Raw genomic sequence first — 23,905 nt, forward strand, 5'->3', positions numbered from 1 at the left:
TATTACTGCCAGGGAAAACCCAGAACCCTAAACCCTTCCCTCTTCCCCAAGGGTGTGTCTTCTGGGTGTGTGGGGCCGCTGCTACAGAGAAGCCCAGCTGCTGCTGCCCAGCCCACTGCTAGCTGCCGCTGCCTCGGGCTTTCTTGCTGCACCCTAACCCAACAAGCCGCGTCCATCCAATGCTTGCAGCTCGTGCTAAAGCTAGGGTTTTCTGCTACATCTTGTTTGTCAGCCTGGGCGCCCACCTCTGCCGCTGCAGCCCATTTCCCCGCCTGGAGGGGCACTGGGACTGGCTGCCCCTGTGGGTTTGCAAACAAAGCCCCTTTTCTCTCTGCTCCACCAGGTGAGTTGCCGTCACCGCGCGGAGAAGCGGCTGAGCTCACGCCACAGCGCCCCCTGCAGCCGCGGGGTAATTACCGCACTCGCCCTGCCAGGCCAGGAGCCACCAGTGCCCCTGCTGGCTGTGACCGGAACTGCACCAAAGGGGGAAGGCGCCTGCAGCTGAGACAAGGCTGTGGGTGGGTTTCTGGTTTGTTGTTGCTGCCATTGTTGATAATTGTTTGCCTTGTTTTACATACATATATATATCTACTAGTAAAGAACCGTTATTCCTTTTATCATACCTTTTCCTAAAAGCCCCTTTCAGGGGGGCTTTTCAGAGTTATAATAATTTGGAGGTAAGGGAGTCACATTTTCTATTCCAAGGGAGGTTCCCACCTTCCTTGGCAGATACCTGTCTTTCAAACCAAGATGAGGCTGTTGAGTCAGGGATGGAAAGAAAACTCCAGTCTTCAGGTGGATCAGAAGGCAAAAGCGTTTAATGAAAGTAGCATGTCTTTTTATAATGTGACTCACTAAGGTGGTACTTGATTGGTCTCAAAGTAGAAACATCTCACACTATTGGTGAACTATGAATAGCACACTCTGGAAAATATCTATAAACAATGGCTACAGAAAGAGAAATAATAATTGTTTAAATTTTTTCCACTAAGATTACCAGGTTCAGTCTGGTAGAAGTTATCTCTGTTCTTTCTTTGACTGAACTGAGAATTTCTACACCAAGACACCTAAAAATACTTACTCTTTCACAAAGCAAAGTTCCACCTGTCTAAGGGAAAAAACCCCAGTAGTTAATTGGAGATCATATGGTTATTACAAAAGAATCCTGATTTTCCTTGCATAGTCTCTGTTCCTATCCATTTCTCACTCCTTGTGCCTTTACTTTGCCTACTTGGAAAGGTAAGCTCTTCAGCAAAGCACCCTTACAGCCATAACACAATTGCATATGTATAGCACAGTCAGTTTTTAGTTTGCTTTTAGTGCTAAGCAACTAACAACTTCAATCTTAGATAAACTCCTATGCTAGATGCAATAAAACCCCAAAAAGGTAGAATAAGCAAATATTTTGCTTGCCAACTTTAAACTGGAAGTGGTATTTTAATTTTTTCTCACGCATGGCAGCACCCAACATTCCTGCCATTTCTTGACTGATCTATAAACTTGTTATTTATGAATTTATAAATATAGGAATGTATATTTTAATGTACAATTTAAATTAAGGCTCCTGTTTTTCAGCAGGAGCTTTAACAATGTCACTGGGCCTGGACCAGGATTCTGTTGTAGAAAGGAGGATGCACCTCAGTTGATATCCCCTCCCCTCAGGGATGCCTGCTAGATCTGTTGGGATTACAGTCAGAAGAGTAGGTAATGCCATGGGCTCATCAGTCTCTGTGGTTCAACAGACTTTAGTTTGTGTCACATCCATTGTTTCAGTTTCTTATGTATGTGGACAAAATGCAAGAAAACTTTATAAATGTTTTTACATGCTGTCTAGATCACAGGAGATTAGAAATTCAGTGTCATATGGAATTAGTGAATAAATCTTACCTTTCTCTTTGCCTGCCTTGCTTCTCTGCCTGTTCACCTGTACATTTTTGTTCATAATATGTTAAATGCAATCTTGCATTTAATAAAGCACTCTTGTGTTTGTTGTGAATAACAGTACAACTCTTGGTCTATAAAGTTTCCCATACAAGACAGAGTGAATCAAGGCCCAGCATGGGTGACCTACTGTGTTTTAAATTTTTGAGCAGGAGTTTTTTCACATTTGTTTCTTGTATCTATGTGCCCAGTGCCTTTGATGCATCTGGCTGGGTCTGCTCTGTGCGGAAACATTTGAAAATTTGGTTGTTACATTCAGCTGTCTCATAATCTACTGGTGATCCGTCCCATAACTAATTACACCTCATCCTCAATTACTGTAGAACCCTTCCAAGTGAGCTACACTTATTTAATTCAGTATTATTCTATTCTGTTCCATTCTGTTCCCTTCCATTCCCTCCAATTCTCCTTTTTTAAGAGACAAATAGGTTTTTGCTATAAAAGTAGCTGTCTAAAAGCTGCTATGCTCTGAATCTATCAGTATGTAATCAGCTATGATAATGTAACATAGAACAAAACAGTTATAAAACTTAAAATTCTTAATTACCACTGAGATGTGATATTCCCATTGCAATTAGGCTTTCTGGGTAGGGTTAAAAAGTTCTTTCCCTTTGTGCAACAGCATCTACCGCGATTAAGCTTTTAGGGTGATTGCTAGTCACGACCTTGGAATTACACTCTTCTTCAGAGCTCTAAGGCAAATGAAGGTGTGGGGAACCTTTTCTCAAATCGACCCCTTATTTCTCTCTGCTGCCAGGCCGTTCTCAGTACCGAGCAGAATGATTCCTGCTGTCTTCTTCCAACTTAGAGCCCAAACTCAGCTGAGCCCAGGATGTGGCAGACTGACTTCTGTGACACCTACTGAGGGTGCTAGACGCTGCCGCCCGTAATTTGCTGGAGCTTCTGCCCGTAATGTGGTGTGTGCTGCTGTTGCTTTGGGAAATCTACTGATTAAATTCGGGATTGTGCCGAATTTTCTTTGAAGACTTGAGATGGCCAATTTGGCCCTCTGTCTTTCAGTTCATCCCTGACTGAACAGGTCCTTGTCTGCTGCCTCTGTAGTAACTACGGCTGCCTGATCTTGGAAGCACAACTACCGCGGCTGTGACGGGTCTGTAACGCGCCTCCCGGAGCCAGTGCGTGTCCGAGATGCGGCGCGACCCGGGCATGCGCCGCCTTTGTGTGCCGCGGGGCCCGGCACCGGCCGCGGGCGGTCTCGCTCCCGGCGCGGTGTGCTGCGCGGGCGGCTCGCCGTCACCGCTGCCGCTCCTGTCTCCGGTGCCAGATGCACTGCGGCGCCGGGCCTGCTCTCAGCACGGGTAACCCGCACCCCCGATCGAGCAGCACTGGGCGGTGCCGCCGCGCTCCGCCCCGACCGGTGCCCGCGGACCGTGACGCCGCGTGCGGGGCGGGGCAGTGCCCGGTGCCGGCGGCGTCGTCAGCGGGGCCTGAAGCAGAGGCGAGCGGAGCGGGGTGGAGAGCTGTCGGCCGGCAGGATGCTGGAGATCCAGCTAGACGATGGCGGCGTGGGGGGGTACCCGGGCGATGATTACTGCTCGGGGTCGGTGATGTCGGAGCGGGTCTCGGGCCTCGCCAACAGCATCTACCGCGAGTTCGAGCGACTGATCCACTGCTACGACGAGGAGGTGGTGAAGGAGCTGATGCCGCTGGTGGTGACGGTGCTGGAGAACCTGGACTCGGTGCTCACCGACAACCAGGAGCACGAGGTGGAGCTGGAGCTGCTGCGGGAGGACAACGAGCAGCTGCTCACGCAGTACGAGCGGGAGAAGGCGCTGCGCAAGCAGGCCGAGGAGGTGAGTGCCGCCGCCCCGCGACTATTTTGGCCACGGCCGGGCGGGGGCCCCAGTGCAGGGGATCGGGAGGGCCGAGTGGGTGGCGGGGGCGGCTCACGGATGCGGCCTCGGCCACCTCTCACAGACCTTCGCTCCATCGCCCCGATCGCCGCCACTGGCGGGTGCCTGCTGCCCGCGCCCCCGAGGTGGGCCCGGTTCGAGGGGAGGCGGTGTGGGGGGCGGCCGCCCCGGGGCAGCGACCGCCGGTACCTTCTAGAACGGAGTGCGGGGGCGGGCCCGGGTGAGGCGAGGCGCATCCCCTCCCGCGAGGACCCGGACTCCCCCGACAGGCCCGGCCCGGCCCGGCCCGGCTCCTCTGCCGCACCGCGGGGCCTCGGCCACTGCGGCTGAGCTGCCCCGTGATAGCGGGAGGGAAAAAAACCGAACCACAATAGCTGCAATCCTGTGGAATTCCTGAGGAATTAGGAATTCGGTTTGCAATGCTAACAGCATCCGGAGGGGTCAGCATAATTTGTGGTGTAAAAAATAGTTTTTAAAATGGGTAATTTGTGCAGTCATCCAGCATTCGCAATGTCGGCTGTAAGCTGTTTCATTGGAGCAAGGAATTGCCTTTAGAGTATAACGTCTTATTTTTGAAACTTATTGTATCAAAACTATGCCTTGAGTTTTAATAAAATTGTTCCCAAATCAGCACCTGCCGTTTCCTGGAGCGTGGATGCGCTCTCGGGAGAGCGGGGACACGGTTGCCCAGCTGGTGGGGTTGTTTGGAAGTGGCTCAGGAGAAATCTGACCCCTCTGATGGAGAGGAAGAAGAATGCTCCGATTACAGGGGCTTGAATGTAGACAAGACAGAGCGGAGGTGATCTGCACTCTGTCATCTTGCTGCATCTGCGCCTGTCCCTGCTGAAATAAAGAGCATCCTTTCAGCCTTGAAGGCTGGGAGCCATAGGGATTGCTGTTCAGCCTCTTGGAGTGACAATCTGTGAGCTGGAATAGAGCTTTGGTGCTGAAAACAGTCCATCCTCACCACATCATCCCCACCACATCATCTCTCCTTTAAACTTCTTAAAAAGTGGGGTTTTTCTGTCTTTAGACTAAGGAAGAGCAGATTTAGGATTCAGTTGCTTTCCTCAGAATCAAGTTCTGATTTGATATGGGGTAATCAATAAAATAAAAGAAATGGTAGTAATGAAATAAATGGTAGTAATGAAATTGTTGTTGAACTGGAGAATGGTGTAAAGCAGATGCTTGATTTTCATAGACATGTTTGTGTTGCTTAATAATCATGGGCAAGAAGCTTGGTAACTCAGTGGGGAGGACACTTGTGGTCCATTACTGATACTGAAAGCAAGAGCCAGTCAGTTAAAAGTTTTAGTCCCAAGTTCTAATTATGTATTAATGGACTAATAAATGATCCTGAAATTCTTTTGAATGCTTATAGGGATCAAAAATTATTCTGAGTACATGATGTTTATTTAGGTTGTGTAGAGCATTTTGCAGCTTCAGAGAAATAATTTTTAAAGTGCACTATTTTTGGGAAAAAAATGATACTGCCAATGAGGGTTGGACCAGTCCATTTAGAATCATCTTGCATCTTTGGACTGGGGTGGATTTCTCTTCTGGGCTTACTAGATACAGGATGTGTTTTCTGGAAGCAGATGTACTGATGGCAGTTACATTCCCTGCAAGAAAATTTCAGAACTGTGGCAGAATACCATTTACCAATGATATTTTTAGAAAGTGAGATTTAAAAAGTGCCAGTGATGATGATGATGAAGGAGATATTCTTGTCATCCTTACATACAGTAAGTGGGGGAAGTGTCTGCAAGAAGACTTGTTATCAAAAAGGAATAGATAATGTGTTTCTTATGACAATAAGTGAGCATTGTGCCTCTACAAGCCCCTTATACAAGGCCATGCATGGAATACACAGCTGCTCATTTTTTTTTCCTCAGTATATAACAAAGTACATTATTTATCTGTGCCTGTTTCCCATGCACTGCTTACTCTGCAGAAAATTGTATAGTATGGGAATGAAAGTCCGTATATGACAAGGAGTTCCGCTGGCTACCAGGTAATTGTACACAATCAAAAACCAGAAAACTATTTTCTTCCCAGAATGTGCATTGCTGTTCTGAAACAGTGCCAAAGAGACAGGGACTATCCATCCCACCTCTCCCAACAGCATCAGTTTCCTGGGCTGTGCCTCAAGTCTTGGGTGGGATCTTCTCTTCTAACTGGGAAGATCCTCCCCTGGAAACAGGATTTGACCTCAGTCTTGATTCCTCTCTGTGTATGGGTGCCAATTACTACAATCAAATCAACACTGAGAGGTTAGAGATGAAAAACGGATCTGTTCTTTTGCAATATCCTGTCAAAGGACCCTGAGCTATAGTTACTTTATATTAATTTATGAAATTCAAAGGAACAGAAACCACCAGTGAGCATTGTTCTGGCATTAAAATGTGCATTGTATTGGCTGATTATCACTGTGCAGAGCCATCACACCTTGGTGTTCATCTTTATGCAGCAGTTGTGCACGAACAGACTGTATAGGTATGGCTTGTTAAATTAGGGTTAATCGTAGCATCATAGAAACATGAAATAGTTTGAGTTGGAAGGGACCTTAAAGATCATCTAGTTCCCACACCTCTGCCACAGGCAGAGAAACAACTTACTTTTCATTAAGGCCATAAGGAATATTTCCTTGTCAAAATTACTGTCTTAAGACAATTCTCTATATTGTCTTTTAAATCAATCTTTGCCAAAAGCCAATTAATGCTTTACTTTCTAAATGCTTATGTTGTAGAGACTCCATGTTTTTGTCCTAAAATAGGGCAGCAGAAACATCCGGGCAAGTGGATTTAGAATAGAAGTTTCTTGGTATGAGGCAGTGCTGTCAGTTGCTGTCATTACAGAGCTTAGTACAGAATTTTGCAATTTTCCATGACCTCCCAGCTACTGAAGATACAGGATTCCACCAGATTTTTGGTGGTTTTGTTTTCTTCCATCTGTTTCATACGAACATAGAATACACATGTGTGAACATAGGGTCATTATTGCTTGTGCGGTGTGGTGGTCTGTGGAATCACAGACTCCTCTAGTGTGTCTTTGATCACCTGAGATTGAATCCCACACCCATGCTCAGTCAGGGGCAGCTGGAGCAGGTTGTCCAGGACCTGCTTAGAGTTTAAACATCTCCATGGATGGAGACTCTGTAGCCTCTCTGGGCCACCTGTCCCAGTGTCTGACCCCTTGCAGGAAAAATGTATGTCCTTGTGTTCAGATGGAATTCTGTGTGGTTTCCCTTGTGCCCATTGCCTCCTGTCCAGAGCAGAGTCTGGCCCCTCATCCTTTCTTTCTCCCAGCAGGTACTTGAGCACACTGGTCAGATCTCCCAGAATCTTCTTGAGCAGCCCAGCCCTCTCGGCTCCTCCTCCTGTGCAAGATGCTCCAGTCCCTTAACCACCTTTGTGGCCCTGGTATTTGCACTGGTGCATAGGACATTACTTATTTTTACTGGCTAAAGTATTTGGTTTAGCTTGATGTCTTAAGGAAGTAAAGCTGTTGGTGATTGCTGTCTTAGGAGCTGCCCCAAATAACTTAGAAAACTAGTGGCTGCTTTCAGATGTATTTGTTAAATAAAAAGGTTACTTAAAATTTTTGGGGTGTCTTTTTGGTGAATAGTGATAGAGAAAGGTTAATTGAAGATCCTGCGTGTTGAAGGGATAGACAGAGTTGCCAGCGTGCCGGTGATTGGTGGCAGCAGGACAGTTGGCAGGTGGGTCTGGGGCAGGTGGGTCCAGCATGTTCCTTTCCTTTGTGGGGTCTGCTCAGGGAGCATGTAGGTGTAGAGCTGGGATGAGGAAAGGGCTAGGGACACCTGCAGAAATCCTCAGGGAAAGTAGGCCTTAATTGGGTCCACTCTTAATGAGACATTTTGATTTATGCCAGCTGCTTTCCTAATGTTCTCTATTCTTTCTCTCTTGAAGACAGGCATCACTTGTGTGCCCTAAATGCTGATTTCTGCAGTGATTGTTCATCACACTGGGCACTGATGCCAAGATGAATGTGCATGTGTGAATGCACATAAAAGCTTTGCAGGGATGTTTGGGGTATGTTAGCATGGCTTCCTGGAGTTAGGAAAGCCAGATGGGCCTCTGCCATGTGGGAGGTGCCTTCAGACCTCTTGTTGCATGAAAACTGCTTCTAGGGAAATTTACATCCCAAGGGAATAGCGGTGGCTGTCCATAGAACACAAAGTGCCTTAGTAGCAAAGTAGGAGTGTTGTGTGATTTGCAGCATAAGTTCATGCTCATTAGAATGTTTGAAACAGTGATAATTGAAGATGACTCGGTGCTGATCAGGAGGTCTGACCCCTCCTGAAGGCTTTTTGTAGCTGGGAGCAACTTCCATTGGAATGTCGCTGGGAAAACCTGTCTTATTACCAGTGGCTGTTCCCATACACTGACTGCTGGGGTGGTCGGTGTGTTTCCAGGCTGCAGGTGTTGGAGGGCAGGTGCTGTTGCCATGTGAGTGTCATGAGCCTCTGCTGGGCTCTGGGAGAAAGGAGTCTGCATGTAAATATGTGGCAGAGCTTGCTGGGCTGGAGTTCTCATGAGCTTGTGTTGATGTTGGACTTGGCTGGGAGATGGGCGGTGCTGCCTCGAGCTGCCTGGGGTGCAGTGTGGGGTTCAGTAGCCCAGTAAGCCCTTGAAGCAGTGTCCTGCCTCTTGTGACATGCCCAATGGGCTCTCTTCAGCATTGTTGTCTTGTGGGCATCTCCATGAGTCTTTTGACAGAATCACAGTCTGGCTGAGGTTGGAAGGAGCCTTTGAGCTCATTTGCTTTAACCCGTTGCTCAAGCAGAATCACCCAGAGCAGGCTGCCCATGAGTGTGTCCAAGCAGTGTTTGAGTATCTCCAAGATGATGGGAGACTACAAGACCTCCTTGGGCAACCTGTGCCAGTGCTCACAGGGAAAACTGGTTTTCTTATATTTAAAGGAAACCTTCTGTGTTCCAGTTTGTGCCCATTTCTTCATGTTCTGTCACTGGGCACCACTGGAGAGAGACTGGCTCCTCATGTCTGCACTTCCACTTCAGGTATTTACATACATCCCCCCCCCCCCCCCCCCCCCCACCTCCCCAAGCCTGCTCTTTCCAGGTACTCCAGTCCTTTTATCCTTGGGGCCCTTCACAGGGCTCTCTTCAGTCTGTCCCTGTCTCCCTTTTGCTGGAGAGTCCATCCCTGGGCACAGCACTCTTGACCTACTGGCTGTAGCCCAGGACGCTATTTGCCTCAAGGTCACATCACTGGCTCATGTTTAACCTGGTGTCCAAGAGCAACCCCAGTTTTCTGCCAAGCTTAGTGGCCCCAGCAGGTGCCTGTGTTCCCCAGGGGCAGGGTGTTAACTGTGAAAGCCCTTTGCTGGCATTGCCAAGTGGAGGACTTTTACTTGAAAGGCACCTGCGTGTTTTCATCCTTTCCCACAAGAAGCAGTATCCCCATCTCCTGCTGTCATGTCTCTGTGGCCATCACTCCTCATTACAGCTTGCTGTTTGCATTGTTATCTGCCTTATAAGCACATTCAATTATCAGTAAATAATTTTTATATAATAAGAGGGCTCTGGTGTCTTGTTTGAAGATCAGTGGCAGTATTTTGGAAGAGCTGGTCCTTTGTGAGGGGCGCTGTGGCTGCCACATGTACCTGAAGAGCTTTCCGACTGAGTGGCAATACGGTGAGCTTGCTGGCTTTTGTCTGCTTCTCAAACAGCACAAGAGCTTGTAAAAATTCTCTCCTTTGTTAAGGGATGCCTTAAATATTGTCCCGCCTCATACCCTCCTTCGCTTTAGGGAGGTGGGGAGGAAGGATGACAAAAGTCATAGTTGTGGGCTCCAGCCCCTGATGTTCACTATAAGTCCTTTCTTTTGTCCTGCCTTAAATCTGCTTTCTTTGTGGAATGACTTGCACTTTGGGAAGATGTTTTGTTTCCCCACCCTGAAAACAGATCTTACAAATAGCTGATTAATGGGAATTTCTGCAGCCTGATGGTGACCTCATACCATCCAAAGAGGAAAACTTTGTGTAATGTGGGAGACCAAATACTTTTACCTGAATCCTTTGCACTGTAGGCTGGTGAAAATAACTGACAAGCATGAAGTGCAGGTTCACTTGGTACCAGATCTGTCTCCATATCCTTTAGGCCCTCTTGATCCATTCCTGGAGCCTGCAGGTACTGTCAGATTTCACCCATGGAACAAGTATGAGAATCTTTGTGGTTATTAGAGGGTTATTCCAATTTACCTTGAATTCTTCTCTGCAGTTGTCTTGATTTACAAATGCTGTTGGTCCTGGAGAAACCAGATTCTTTATTTTCATCAGAACTACTGTGATACTTGTGAAGATAATTTTCTGCTGAGCAGGCAGATGTTTGCTTATATATTTATGTTACTTTTTTCCTTTTTTCCAAAATACGTCCATTTAGTTGCTCAGAAGTAGAAAGCACCACAAGTGAAAGAATTTGTGGTGATCCCATTGGGTCTTCTGGTTGAGGTAAAGCTCACATTTTGGGGATGTTAACCATTGTGTCTCAGTTTTCTCTCATGCCTTTTTTTTCAGTGTTTTCATTTGACCATGATTCAGAATTGATCATAGTCAAATGATCAATTGACAATACAATTACACAATATTGTACATTATGATTTAAACTCAGCAACTGAAGATAGTAAAATTAAAGTAACCAACAACATAAAATTTTTTCTGGAGATACCTGAATTTGAAATTTATATCTAAGTAGGTTAGTTATTTTAGATGAAGATTATAATGTTCTCTCTGAACTGGTAAAAGAAACTCACTGGCTATTCTTACAGCCTCCTCAGGATATCTTCACACTGAATTATCTCTCCCCAGGCTGAATTTTCTCACCTTTGTAAACATGTTGTTTGACAACTTCTGCAATAGAAATTGCTTAATAAAGAAAAATAACTTTGTGTTTCAGGCATTATTTAAGATTGTCATACAAATAAACATGCATTAGATAGACGTGGATGTGTATTAGAGAGGCTTATTATGTAAATTTTACTGTATAAAAGACGTAACTTTTTACCCCAGTGTGCTTGATTTGTGGAAACCTACACCTTGCAACCTGCACAGAATAAACGTCTCATTTCTAAAATTAGACTCTGTGTCTTTGTTTGGAGAGCTCCTAAAATTGACAGTGGCTCACTGCATTGGCCTACCATCGACGCATACTCTATGTGAAAGGTTGGCATGTTGGGATGCTGAACATGCCTTGCCTTACAAAACCTGTAGCAATATAACTGAATAGGACTGTAAGCTAAAAATTTACTATCCCATCATGTGTCTTCTGATGCAGGACTAGGATTGATGTTAATACATATAACTGTAAGGAAATAATTCCTTTCTTCCCCTGAAGGTGGACTGGGGGGGCATTTGTTGAGGCATAACTTTTTGATGCCTTTTCTCTGCTCAAAGAGAGGTTAGAGAGCTGCCTCTGCCAGCAAGAGGAGTGTTGCTTGCCATTCTGGATCAGGTGCTGCCTCCCTCACTCCTGCCCACAGGACACCAGGGCAGGGACCACTCTCTTCCCTTTCCTGGTATCATGGTAGTGTTGTGGCAGTCTGCCCTTTTCTCTTTGTCTCATCCTTTGTGCATGGCTCTACAGGAGAAGGGCGATACTGGCATGGTTGGCTGTGGAGTGGGGTGACAGCACAGGTGGAACCTGGGCTGGCAGCAGGGAGACATCCTGAAGGATGTAGAATGTGCTGTGCTGTTCTGGAGACGTCGGCTCATCAGCCAGTGCTGGCTTTGAGCTGTGGAGTGAGGTGTGTCCTGCTGCTGGCTTCTCCCCAGCTGGTCTGATGCAATGCAGACTGAGAGCTGAAGTACAAATGCTTTGGGTTTATGCTCCAAGAGATGCAGAAGCAGCTTGTCCTTCCCTTGCCTCTTTTGATCTTCTCCCCATTGAAAGTTTGTGTGCAGAATAAATTTTTTTTTGTGAAAACTATACATGTTTCTACCTTATTAGAGGTGATGTTATAGGACATCAGCTGTTGGAAAGCCACTTGCTATAAACACATAATTAGTTATTACAATTTTTCCAACAAATTGTATGAATTCTACACTGAAGATTCTTCTGTTTACAAGTTCTGTTAATTTAAAGGAATGTAACAGTCAGTTTGTGATTCTGTTTTGCAATAGAGACTGGCCATATGATGCATATTTTTAAATCACTTCTCTATTAGGAATTAGGCTTTCCACATGTAATGCCAGTCAGTCCTTGCCATTTGTTAACCTTTATTCTCGCTAATCTTGAGTGAAAAAATCTGTATCCGTACACAGATCCTTCATACAAATCGTCACTCAAGTTCATGGCAATTACTAATATTCATAAATATCAGTGTTACTAAAAATTGCCTTGAAAGCAAAATAGTGAGCAAGCACTGTGAGCTGCGTTTTATTTAAAAAGCAGTTCAGGGTAATCTGAATATCAGTTGATAATGATGATCAGAGGAAATGGCTAGGTTTCTCCTCAACAGGGTTAACTGCATAAGTCAAATTGTGATCCCCAAGTGAGCTTTTATGAGAAACTTTTTTCCCTCTGGTGCAATGGAGCAACTGCTGCCTGGTCCCTTTCTGTTCACGGCTCTGCAGATTGATTTGTCAGTAATACTTCTGGGATTTCCCCAGGTATATGTAGGCAGAAGTTACTACTGGAGTTTCAGCAAGCAACTGTAAGAGAAAAGCCAAGAAGTCTGGGAGGATTTGGCTTTACTGCCATTGCAGATGGATTTAAATAATAGAATCACAGATGGTTTGTATTGGAATGGACCTTCAAACTCATCTCCTTTCACCCCCTGCTATGGGCAGGGAGATCTCCCCCTAGACCAAGTTGATCCAAGCCTCATCCAAACCCTGGCCTTGGACACTTCCAGGGATGGGGCCGCCACAGCCTCTCTGGGCAACTTGTGCCAGGGCCTCCCCACCCTCACAGGGAATAATTTATTTGTAATATCTAACCTCCTTTAGTTTAAAGCCATGCCCCCTTATCCTATCAAGTCTGGAGAGGGATTGCAATAACTGAATTTTCAAGAAAAATCCACAGTCAGTCTTCATTTATCTGAGAACGATACAGTCTTCCATCTAGCAAAGGCATCTTGGCCACCTTCATTCTTTCTCTTGTCCTCTGGTGAGGATGGAGATGGGCCCACATATCCCCATCATCACTGGTTGTCTTAGTGCTTCTGACCAGCTGTAGCTGGCTGGATCCTTTAATGCCATTGAGGAGGAAGCAAGGGGTGTCCCAGGTGAGAGAAGCTGTATCTTGCCTGGCAGAACAGGTGGCTTTAGTTCAGGATTCAGTGGGAAGCACCAAACCTTTTGCTCCTGAGCTGATTGTGACATGGCCTCTTCTGTTCATGAGCACCTGCTAGTGTCTATCTTCTGTCCCAATGTCCTGCTTGAAAGGGACTTGCTCAAAGCAGGACATTATCAGCTGAGTCTGATAAAAACAGTTTCAGGCTCTTATTTATCTTTCCTCTTCTGCCTGGATCATGGCCATCCCACTTGGTGGTATGAAGGTGAGTTGCTCCTCAGTTCCAGAGCAGACCTGCTTGTCCCCCTCAAGACAGGAAGCATCAACAGAGAGTTGCCTGCCCATTCACCTGCAAGGTTTTGTGGAAAGGTATTCCCACTGGACGTGTGCCAGGTTTCTCCCAAAACATAATTGTACATAATAATTGTAAATACTAATTGAAAACAGGAAAATTTGCTGATCTGTTAATGGTTGGGTATTTTCAAGGCATATGGTCCAAAAGCACATTAGCTTTTTGCCGTTTTTGGGTTTGGGATTGTGTGCTTCCAAAAGGACTGAAAGACATCACTGGCAATACATTTACGAACAGCACATAGGAGAGAAGTGTACAGTATGACCTATCATACATCTTGAAAAATGTGGGTATGGAGAAGTACCTGCCCTTCCCCACAATGAAGAGAGATGTCATTTCAGTGTATTTTGTAATTTTCTTTCACCAGTCAGTGATAGCTTTGGAAGAGAGCCCAAATACATGTTTTGGTTGAGCCAAATCAGTAATCTCTATTTATTAGCAAAACTGGAGAATTCTACTTTGGAGGGGAGAACAGTGTCTCGGCAAGGACATCACAAAATCATTTAGGTTAGAAAAGACCTTCAAGATCATCAAGTCCAACCTTTGACCCATTACCACCTTGTCAACCAGACCAGAGCACTGAATGCCATGTCCTGTCGTTTCTTGAACACCTCCAGGGATAGTGACTTCCTTCCTTCCCTCCTTCCCTCCTTCCTTCCTTCCTTCCTTCCTTCCTTCCTTCCTTCCTTCCTTCCTTCCTTCCTTCCTTCCTTCCTTCCTTCCTTCCTTCCTTCCTTCCTTCCTTCCTTCCTTCCTTCCTTCCTTCCTTCCTTCCTTCCTTCCTTCCTTCCTTCCTTCCTTCCTTCCTTCCTTCCTTCCTTCCTTCCTTCCTTCCTTCCTTCCTTCCTTCCGCCACTTCCTTCCGCCACTTCCTTCCGCCACTTCCTTCCTTCCGCCACTTCCTTCCTTCCGCCACTTCCTTCCTTCCGCCACTTCCTTCCTTCCGCCACTTCCTTCCTTCCGCCACTTCCTTCCTTCCGCCACTTCCTTCCTTCCTTCCGCCACTTCCTTCCGCCACTTCCTTCCGCCACTTCCTTCCGCCACTTCCTTCCGCCACTTCCTTCCGCCACTTCCTTCCGCCACTTCCTTCCTTCCTTCCTTCCTTCCTTCCTTCCTTCCTTCCTTCCTTCCTTCCTTCCTTCCTTCCTTCCTTCCTTCCTTCCTTCCTTCCTTCCTTCCTTCCTTCCTTCCTTCCTTCCTTCCTTCCTTCCTTCCTTCCTTCCTTCCTTCCTTCCTTCCTTCCTTCCTTCCTTCCTTCCTTCCTTCCGCCACTTCCTTCCGCCACTTCCTTCCGCCACTTCCTTCCGCCACTTCCTTCCGCCACTTCCTTCCGCCACTTCCTTCCTTCCTTCCGCCACTTCCTTCCTTCCGCCACTTCCTTCCTTCCTTCCGCCACTTCCTTCCGCCACTTCCTTCCTTCCGCCACTTCCTTCCTTCCTTCCGCCACTTCCTTCCTTCCTTCCGCCACTTCCTTCCTTCCTTCCGCCACTTCCTTCCTTCCGCCACTTCCTTCCTTCCGCCACTTCCTTCCTTCCGCCACTTCCTTCCTTCCGCCCGCCACTTCCTTCCGCCACTTCCTTCCTTCCGCCACTTCCTTCCTTCCTCCCTCCCTTCCTTCCTTCCTTCCTTCCTTCCTTCCTTCCTTCCTTCCTTCCTTCCTTCCTTCCTTCCTTCCTTCCTTCCTTCCTTCCTTCCTTCCTTCCTTCCTTCCTTCCTTCCTTCCTTCCTTCCTTCCTTCCTTCCTTCCTTCCTTCCTTCCTTCCTTCCTTCCTTCCTTCCTTCCTTCCTTCCTTCCTTCCTTCCTTCCTTCCTTCCTTCCTTCCTTCCTCCCTTCCTCCCTTCCTCCCTTCCTTCCTCCCTTCCTTCCTTCCTCCCCTCCTCTCCCCTTCCCCTCCCTTACTCTGGCTTCAGAGGTAGGTTGCTTCCCCATTCTGGAGCCCTGCCCTCCCACCAGCCTGCTCCCCTTCAGTTGAAGTGCCCATGGCTGCTCTGCTTCTCACCTGTACATGGTATTTGATCTTCTGCGCACTTTGTTACAAACTTGTAAATAAAGGAAGTAACACCTCTTGGGATAGTTTGGTGGTTTAATAGAGTTTTTCATCACAGCCACTTTTGTATCAGTGCTAAATGCAACTGCAGCATCTTTCTAAGTTCTATTTATTTGAACCACTGCCCACACTTCAGTAGCCCCACCTTTGTCCTGCCTCCCTAGTTGTGTGCCTTGTCATCCCTTCAGCTGAGTGGTTTTTGTGGTGGACTTAAGTTCAGTCAAAATCACATAATTTGCACCACAATTCCAGATAACAAAAATACCTACAAGTATATCCTTTCCCTCACAAAGGAAGACAAGTTAACACTACCAGCTTGTGTATTTTTAGTTTTTTTCCTTTTTATATTGTTAATTCCATTAATATTTGTTTCGCTGTCTATTGTTATCCATGCTCTCTCTCTGCTCAGCATTTAAAACCAGTGCAACAGTGTCTTTTATCTCCCTGAGTGGAGGCATATGCAGGAGGCAACTGTGACTTCAATAATGCAATGTCATACATGAAAAAAAAAACATTTTGGAAGAAATTAAAAACAGGCAGGCCAAAGTCTGGACAATGGTTGTTGGATGCTTTAAACTTGCCGTACTTGGGGTATGATGAACTCTCTGATTTGGAAGAAGATTCACATCTATGCTCTTGAAATAAGGAAACTCATCTAAACTAGTACTTACCAGGGAATTTTACTGGGAATGCCTCTGTCCAAGTGCCCAGCTTTCATAGAGCAGTCTGCTGTGTGAAGAAGCAGTGTGTGAAGCAGGAGGTCGGTCGTGCATGTTACAAGGTGATGGATGTCTGACAGCCACTCAGCCTGTTAATAGTATATACTATGTGTTTATACACACACATTAAGGTGATATTAGCATTAAAAATGTGTGTAGCTGTAATAGGTAGTAGATATATATCACTGGACACTGTCTTGGTTTGAGTTGAATTACTTCAGAGTTGAGCCCTAGGGACTTCTACTGCATAGTAATTTTTGCCCCAGTTTCATAGCTGTTTTGCCACCAGCATTCTCAAAAACACCCACTCTTCCTTAACAACTCAGGGCAGCAGCACTGGAAGGGACTTCCTGAGTCAGCATGTCCAGTCGCTGAGTATTGCAGGAACTTGAGTCACATAATCAGTTTCATAAATATGTACCAAGCTTGGTTAAACCTCCTGCCTCTATTCCTCCCTTCCTCAAAATTGCAGTGGAATTCTTTTTTGGATTTTAATTCATGGCCTGGTTTTCCTGGTTTGTTATTGTGCTATCATTGTCTTTTACTATTAGTGAGTTTTTGCCTATCAAGTATTTATTTCTTTGAGAGAAACTGGTCCTGTCCTATCTGGTCTCTGCAGGGTCCTGGAGCCAAACTCTGTTCTCTTGCCAAAGAAGGCAGATTTGCTGGCCTGTGGCATGTGTCACCTTGCCAGCCTAATCTTGTTTTATAGATTCCCTCATATTTTCCTTGAGTGACCTGTAGCCACATCTGATGCTTGGGCTGATCCTCTCTGAAAGGCAGAAGGAATAACATGTGATTTTACAGAGAAAACTTACCTGTGCCTTACAGCGTGTGAATGCTCTCTGTGAGTGTCCCATGGCCTTTTTCAAAGTGTTAGTAATAAGGTTTATGTGAGGGCTTTCACCTTCATTAGCAAGTCTGATGTGGCCTATACGACATGGAGTGACTGAGATGGAAACGTCCATCTCCTCTCTGCCCTCCTTGGCTGCAGTTGCACCTGGCCCACAGCATGTCACTGTGAGGCCAATTAGCTGACGGTTCCATCATCAGCTTCCTCTCCACCCTTCTCCTCACAACACAGCTGGTGGTTCTCATGTGCATGCCCATGCACTCAAGTGCTGTTCAGCCCTGCATTGCTCTGGTCTCCAGAATAATTCAGTTTTTCTCTCCAATAGTTTGTTCTCTTTAGTGCTGGTGTAGTGTCATCTTCAGGACTTCACAGTCATACCTTCTTTCTTGTTGGCCATCCTGGTGGAAATAAGATCAAGGCTGTTTTCAAGGACGCCTGCTCTGCCAGAAACCCACCTCTTCTGTGTGCACCCCTTTCTTCTCATGCATCTTCTGTCCCAATTAACCTTGTCATTAGTCCCACCCAGAGATGAGAGAAGCTGGATGTGTGAAGGCTGTCTGAGGCAGAGCCTGGAGCAGGGTCCAAGATGTGGGAGGGTCCCTCTGTATCTTCTGGCTGTGCTGGAAGACCAGGCCTACTTCATGGAGAGCATCATAAAGGAAAAATAATTCTCCATTGGAAAAAGGCTCAGGTCCCTTTAAGCAGGAATATGGGAGATGGTAATCTTTGCATATATCAACAAAAAAAACCCCAAATTTATTTCATGGAAGACACTCAAACTCCCATCTATGGTTATTAAATATCTCCTAGATAAAAGATGTCATTTTGACTTCTTGGAGTTAGCATCAGGAACAGAAATCTTTTATCTCCAAGCTCTGCAGATATAAAGGTAATGTTATTTCACTGTGCTTCCATGGAGATTGGAATGTTCTTTCAGGAGTGCATTTGTCTTTGAGGATAGCAAAGATTCCAATGCAGGGCATAGCTCAGAGCATCTTTCCACTGATGCCAAATTGATTTTTGCCTTTTTTGCTTTTATATATTCTCAATGTTCTTTACACATATATTTGTAGCTCTGTAGCCTATTATTGAAGCTATGTACTGTGTGTCCTTCTGGGCTAATAAATTCTAAAAGCTAGGTTAAAAATACAGTTAAAATGACATTATATTCTGTTCTATTTTATGATGTCTTGGCCATTTTGCTAATAATTGGCCATGTTTACAGTCAGCTTTATTTGCCGGCAGAGACCTTACCTGAGGAAGGCTGTATTTTTCCATATGAAATGCTTGTACGTGTGTCGTCATGTGATTCAGGGTTGTATACATCTTAATTATTCAATATGAAAAGGTTATTGTAATAATGCATTTCTAATATAAAATTCCTCCAGGGCTGGTATGTAATGTGTGCTATACTGGGAATATGGTTTGAACTTCAGGCCAAGCTCTGCAATGAAAACGTAAGAGTTTTCACACCTGCCACAGCTGTGATGGCACAAATACACTCAAAATGAGGAAACCACAGTAAGCAGAACAGGGGACACTGGAGAACACACAGAGCAGAGCAAGGGACATTAGAGAACACAGCTGGAATTTGCTGAGTTTTGTGACAAGTACAGGGTAAGATTTTGAACAACTATGAAATTTGAGTTGGTAAATCAGTTGTGAATTTTAAGAAGTGTGCTCTAGTTGCAGTTTTAAATTGTTGGTTCTTCATGACAGAACTGCAGCTCTGTTCAGCTCATGGCCTCTGTCAGTGCAGTGTGGGAGGGTGAGGGTTTGGCCTTTTGGGCTGTGCCTTGTAACACAGTGCTGACAGTGTCTTCTGTTTGCTGTAACCCTTCGGAGATGGAGAAGATACAATCTGTTACCAGAATTTACTCCTACCAATGGTGTGCTTTCTCATAGCATTGGGATCAGGTGTTCGCTGTACAGGTACCATGACTGTGATCACTTGGAACAGGGTCTGCTGAAGGCAAGTGCTGTCCAGGAGAAAGGGTGGCATTGCTTGGAGCATCCCTGGACCATGGGTCTGTCACATCAAGGCACTGAGTGAGGAGCAAGATGAGTTATAATCAGGTGAGATGCAGGGAGCTCTTTTTTACCTGTAGATGATGCTGCTTTCAAGGAGCCAAAACATTTCTAAAATTCATGTTAGGTATAGCATGATGGAAATGCAGGAATGTTTTTATCATTGGGGGAGACGACTAATGACCATTTTTCTGTTTTCTGAAGGTCCATTTCAGCTCTTGAGACCAGCAAGTGAGTGTAGCTTTAAATATTTTTAAACTATTTCTTTTCCCAAGAGAAACACTAAATATGTCTGTACTGCCTTTCTTCTGGGAATGTTCTCATGCAATGAGTGAAGTTAATGTTGGTGTAGACAACTAAATTCCTTAATCTTCTACTTCATCTTTGCTAAATAAATGCTTATAGGGATAAAAAGCTGAACATAGAATCACTGAATGGTTTGGGTTGGAAGACACCTTAAAGCCCATCTTGTCCTACTCCCTGCCATGGGCAGGGACACCTTCTACTAGCCCAGGTTGCTTCAAGTCCCACCCAGGGTGGCCTTGGACACTTGCAGGGATGGGTCAACCACAGCTTCTCTGGGCAACCTGTGCCAGGGCCTCCCCACCCTCCACAGGGAACAATTTCATCCTAATATCACATTTAACCCTGTCCTCTGGCAGTGGGAAGCTGTCTGAGCGTGTCTGTGGCCTCCTCTGGACTCACTCCAGCAGCTCTACATCCCTCTGGTGAAGACCCCTGAACTGGAGGCAGCACTGCAGATGGGGTCTCACCTGAATGAAGACAGGGCAAGAATACCCTCCCTCACCCTGCTTCCCACGCTAAAATTAAACCACAGCTGCCTCAAGTGAGGGGTTTTCTCCCAACACAACTTTGACCCACAGCCCTGCACCCTCACTCAAGTCTGGACTGAACCCCAGCACTCCCTTTGCTGGGCCCCCACTGAATACACTGTCCGCCACCAAAAATTAAGGCCACATAATGAGATTCCTGCATCTCTGTGCATCTCTCTCTCTGTTTGGTTTCTCACTGATGTGATGTGATGATTTCTGATTATATGTTACTATTTTTAGTCATTTTCTTCCTTTGCAAGAGACAAGAAAGCATAAGCCAAACAATTCACAATGTACCACTGCTCTTCAAAGGCATAGTCATTATTTGGCCTTGGGATGATTTTGTGCTAGTTATTTTCCCTCTAAAGAATAGTGTGTGAGCCATTGTTGTTTGCCATAATCCTGGATTATTTTTACAGATCAATGATCCTACTTAAAATCTGGGGATAGACCTGGCAGAAAAAAAATCCATGTGACATTTATATATACATATATATATATATATATGTATGTATGTATGTATGTATGTATGTATGTATGTATACCAGTTCCCCAGTTCCACATTCCAGTTCTCTTAGATGACTGAGGTGATTAACTGTTTAATTGTTCATATTCAGAAATTATTCTTTGAAATTAGGTGTAGAGGCTCTGGAAAAAAAAAAAAGAGAAAAAGTAATAAAATATTAATGATTTGGTCAGCCTGGCTGTTCAGAACTCCTGGGGCTGGGGACTCTTTCTGCTTCCAGTGCACCCACTTCTTTGTCATGATGAGAGACCAAAAAAAAAGTACCTAATGTCTTTACCAACAGTGGAATTCTCGTGTCCTTTTTATTTCTCTTTTCTGAAGGTCTTTATTGCATCTCCATAAAGCTGGAGTTGGAAGCTGTGAATTCTTGAGGTGAGAGTGTGAGCTGAGCTCTAAGCAGTGAAGCCATCAGGGAAAAGCAGTGATAGCACTTGGCCATGGGAATGAGAAACCTTTGAAATCAAGGGCAGCTGCTGTGGCAGGCTCAACCTGGTATGCTACATCACCACCAGGTTTTTCTCTTGCCTCTTGGCAGCACTAAAGTGGAAGAATGCAGTCAACAAATTTGTGATGCAGTGTAGCTTGGACATTGGAGTTGTGGCAGAGTGCTTTGCAAAGAGTTTATTGGGTTATTTTAAGATGTATTTAAAAAGTCTATGAGGCTATGCTGTTTGGTTGTTTCTTTGGAGTTTTTTGGTTCCCTACTTGGATTCAAACTGACAGAGAGCAGGGTTAGATTGGCTGTTGGGAAGAAATTGTTCCCTGTGAGGGTGGGGATGCCCTGGCACAGGTTGCCCGGAGAAGCTGTGGTTGACCCATCCCTGGAAGTGTTCAAGGATAGGTTTGGATGAGGCTTGGGGCAGCCTGGGCTAGTGGAAGGTGTCCCTGCCCATGGCAGGGTGCTGGGACAAGATGGTCTTAAAGGTCCCTTACAAACCAAACCAGTTGTAATAGGAGCTCCTATTAAACGTTTATAATGAAAGAGCAGTGTTTGTAGTGTGTGCTTTCAGAAGTCATTGGGATTGTACTGTTCTGAGGCCAGAATTGTGGATTTGATTCCTCTGAATATTCCCTGCCCTTAGGAAGGTTTGCTGGTTAGCATGAGTTAGCATCCACAGAACTTTGGAATTTCATCTTTGGGCATCAAACGTCTGTGCAGCATTTAGGGAGGATTGTCTGGGCATAGACTGAGATAAAAAACACAAAAAGCAGGAGAGTAAATAATAAAGATTCTTTTTCTGTTATAACTGGGTTTGATGCTTTTTGTAAATATTGCAGAAAATGTTCTGATGGGAAAGAGACTTACAAATTAGTGTTCCATCTGCCTGGTTATTTTTAGAAGGTTTAAAGAGTTGGGGTAATGTACTGGATCCTCTTCAAGTTACTGAGAAATTCCCACAGCTTCAACAGGGCCAGAATTGTATGGTCTCTCTGAAAGAAATGGAAAAAGTGAAATGCCAATGGATATTTGTTTACTGAGTTTTATTCACTCAATAACATGTACATGCAGTATGACTGCCTCTGGGAGCCTGGTTAATCAAAAAAGTTTAAAAAAAAATAAAACCCCTTTATGCAGAACACAGTTTGTGTTCTCTGTTTCTGCTGCCTTGTTGCAAATTTTCAGCACCATGGGAAGGCAGAGTGGCATAGAGAGCACTGAGGATTTCTTGTGTGCTGGGGATACACTTGGTAGATTGAGTTTGGGCAGGAGAGATGCTGGAGCCAGTCTGGCTGCTTATCTGGGCCACCTGCAGCCTCATGCCTTGGGCTGTGAGCCACAACTTGAGGGCTGTGGTCTGGCATCCTGCTGGAGATGAAGTGCTGTCTCTGCTGGTTGTCTCTGGAGGCTCTCGTTCACAAGAGTAACTCATATGAATGTCAAGTGCCTGTTTTCTCCGAACTTCTGGTGCAGCTTAGTTGTACTTGTGGGTCTGCTCCCATCTCTGGCTAAAATTAGTTAAATCTCTGCTGTTTCTAGTGGCTAGTGAGGTGTTTCCCTGGATGTTGTATGGAAGGTCTGTTGTGGCTTACTGGGGAAAACTAAAGCCTGCCTAGATACCCTGGTAAGAGCTCACTGGTGCCATGAAGGATGAGCAGCAGTGATATCTGGACATTAGGAACATCTTCCTTCGGCAAAGCCGTGGGATTATTGCGGGTAAACCAGGACTCCTGAATGACTGACCGATGTGATCAAGCAGAAGCCGTTTATTGTTTACGTTACGCGCACTTCTATGGATTCTACAAACTACTAAGATCACGCTTCTTGATTGGTACCTTTGTCTTGTTCCCTTGTTCTCTGCCTCCATTTCTCAGCATCCATGATTGGTTACCGTGCAGGTGTTCTACAGTCCTCTGTTATCTAGTTCTTGCCATCCTGGTATGCAGTCTCTCAGCTTCTTCGTTCTTATATTAGCACAGTTTATGTCTTAGTAACCTTGATGAATTTCACGGTGCTTTGAGAAAATTCTGATAAGAACAGTTACAGATTATATGGCTGGTGCACACTGAGATCCAAGTTCAGATACATTGCTACAAGGAATCTTTTCCTTGTTCTGCTGTGTTAGCTGCTCACTTCACTCTGGATTTGGGACTTTTCCTGCTGTCAGAGCTTGTGATGAGCATGGAGAAACTTAAATGAATTCTGATGTCAGAGCAGGTACAAGGTGCTGCACAGCCAGGAACTGGGTCAAGCCCTTGGGCCCCTGCACACAAATGCCATCATTTGATCTCCTCAGCACCAGGATAGGCCATCCTGCCATGCATTTATGAAAAATGCTGTTCTGCCCTACAAAAACTTAGGGCAATATTAATTTTTAATATAGTTGTCTTCATGTCTCTTTTCCAGCTGCTTAATTGATTTCTAGTTTTATGTTTCTTTGATTACTTTTAGGTTGCAAAATAGACAGGTATGAGGAAAAAGACTGAGCCATATTTGTAGAAGAGTTAAAGTTAAGAGCAGAGACGAGAGGATGTTGCATGTTCCTGCGTGGAGAAATGGGAGCAGGAAAGTGATGAAATCTGAGCCACTGCAATGTGATGGGGATTTAGCCCTTGGCTGTAATTAAAAGGGTTCATCAGTAAAGCTTTAGCACAGAGTGCTTCCAGCAAAATCCTATGAGATACAGATTATACCAGGAAAACACTCTCTTGGAATAATTTCCATCAGCCTCTAGATGGAGCAAGTGAAACTGCTCATTGTCAGTGTCCGTTAGGACTTCTTTTCCTGTTTTATTAATTCTGAAATTATATTGTTGTTCTGAAAAAGCATTCAAAAATAAATCCACAAATTTACAAAGCAGGTTGTTTTATAAAGTTCTCAGAATCTATAAAACAGGTTGCTGGCTGAGTGACTAAGGGATTTCAGTGTTTGATATCTCAGGAGGAAACACATTTAAAAATCTAAACCCTTGAACAATCTTAAAATATAATTAATAAGTAAATTTTTAGCCTCTGA

At 45.2% G+C, this 23,905-nt stretch overlaps 1 protein-coding gene across 27 annotated transcripts in view; it reads left to right on the forward strand.

The window, feature by feature from the left end:
* Positions 1-3,350: 3,350 nt before the first annotated feature.
* Positions 3,351-23,905, forward strand: part of MAPK8IP3 (mitogen-activated protein kinase 8 interacting protein 3) — a 72,556-nt gene continuing 52,001 nt past the window's right edge. For all 27 annotated transcript variants that reach the window (XM_058035861.1, XM_058035862.1, XM_058035867.1 and 24 more), the window contains exon 1: positions 3,351-3,755. In XM_058035861.1, the coding sequence (XP_057891844.1) occupies positions 3,438-3,755 (318 nt within the window). In that variant the 5' untranslated portion in view covers positions 3,351-3,437. The remainder of the gene's footprint in view (positions 3,756-23,905) is intronic.

Source organism: Melospiza georgiana, chromosome 16 (genome assembly GCF_028018845.1).
Source record: "Melospiza georgiana isolate bMelGeo1 chromosome 16, bMelGeo1.pri, whole genome shotgun sequence".
NCBI classification, from domain to species: domain Eukaryota; kingdom Metazoa; phylum Chordata; class Aves; order Passeriformes; family Passerellidae; genus Melospiza; species Melospiza georgiana.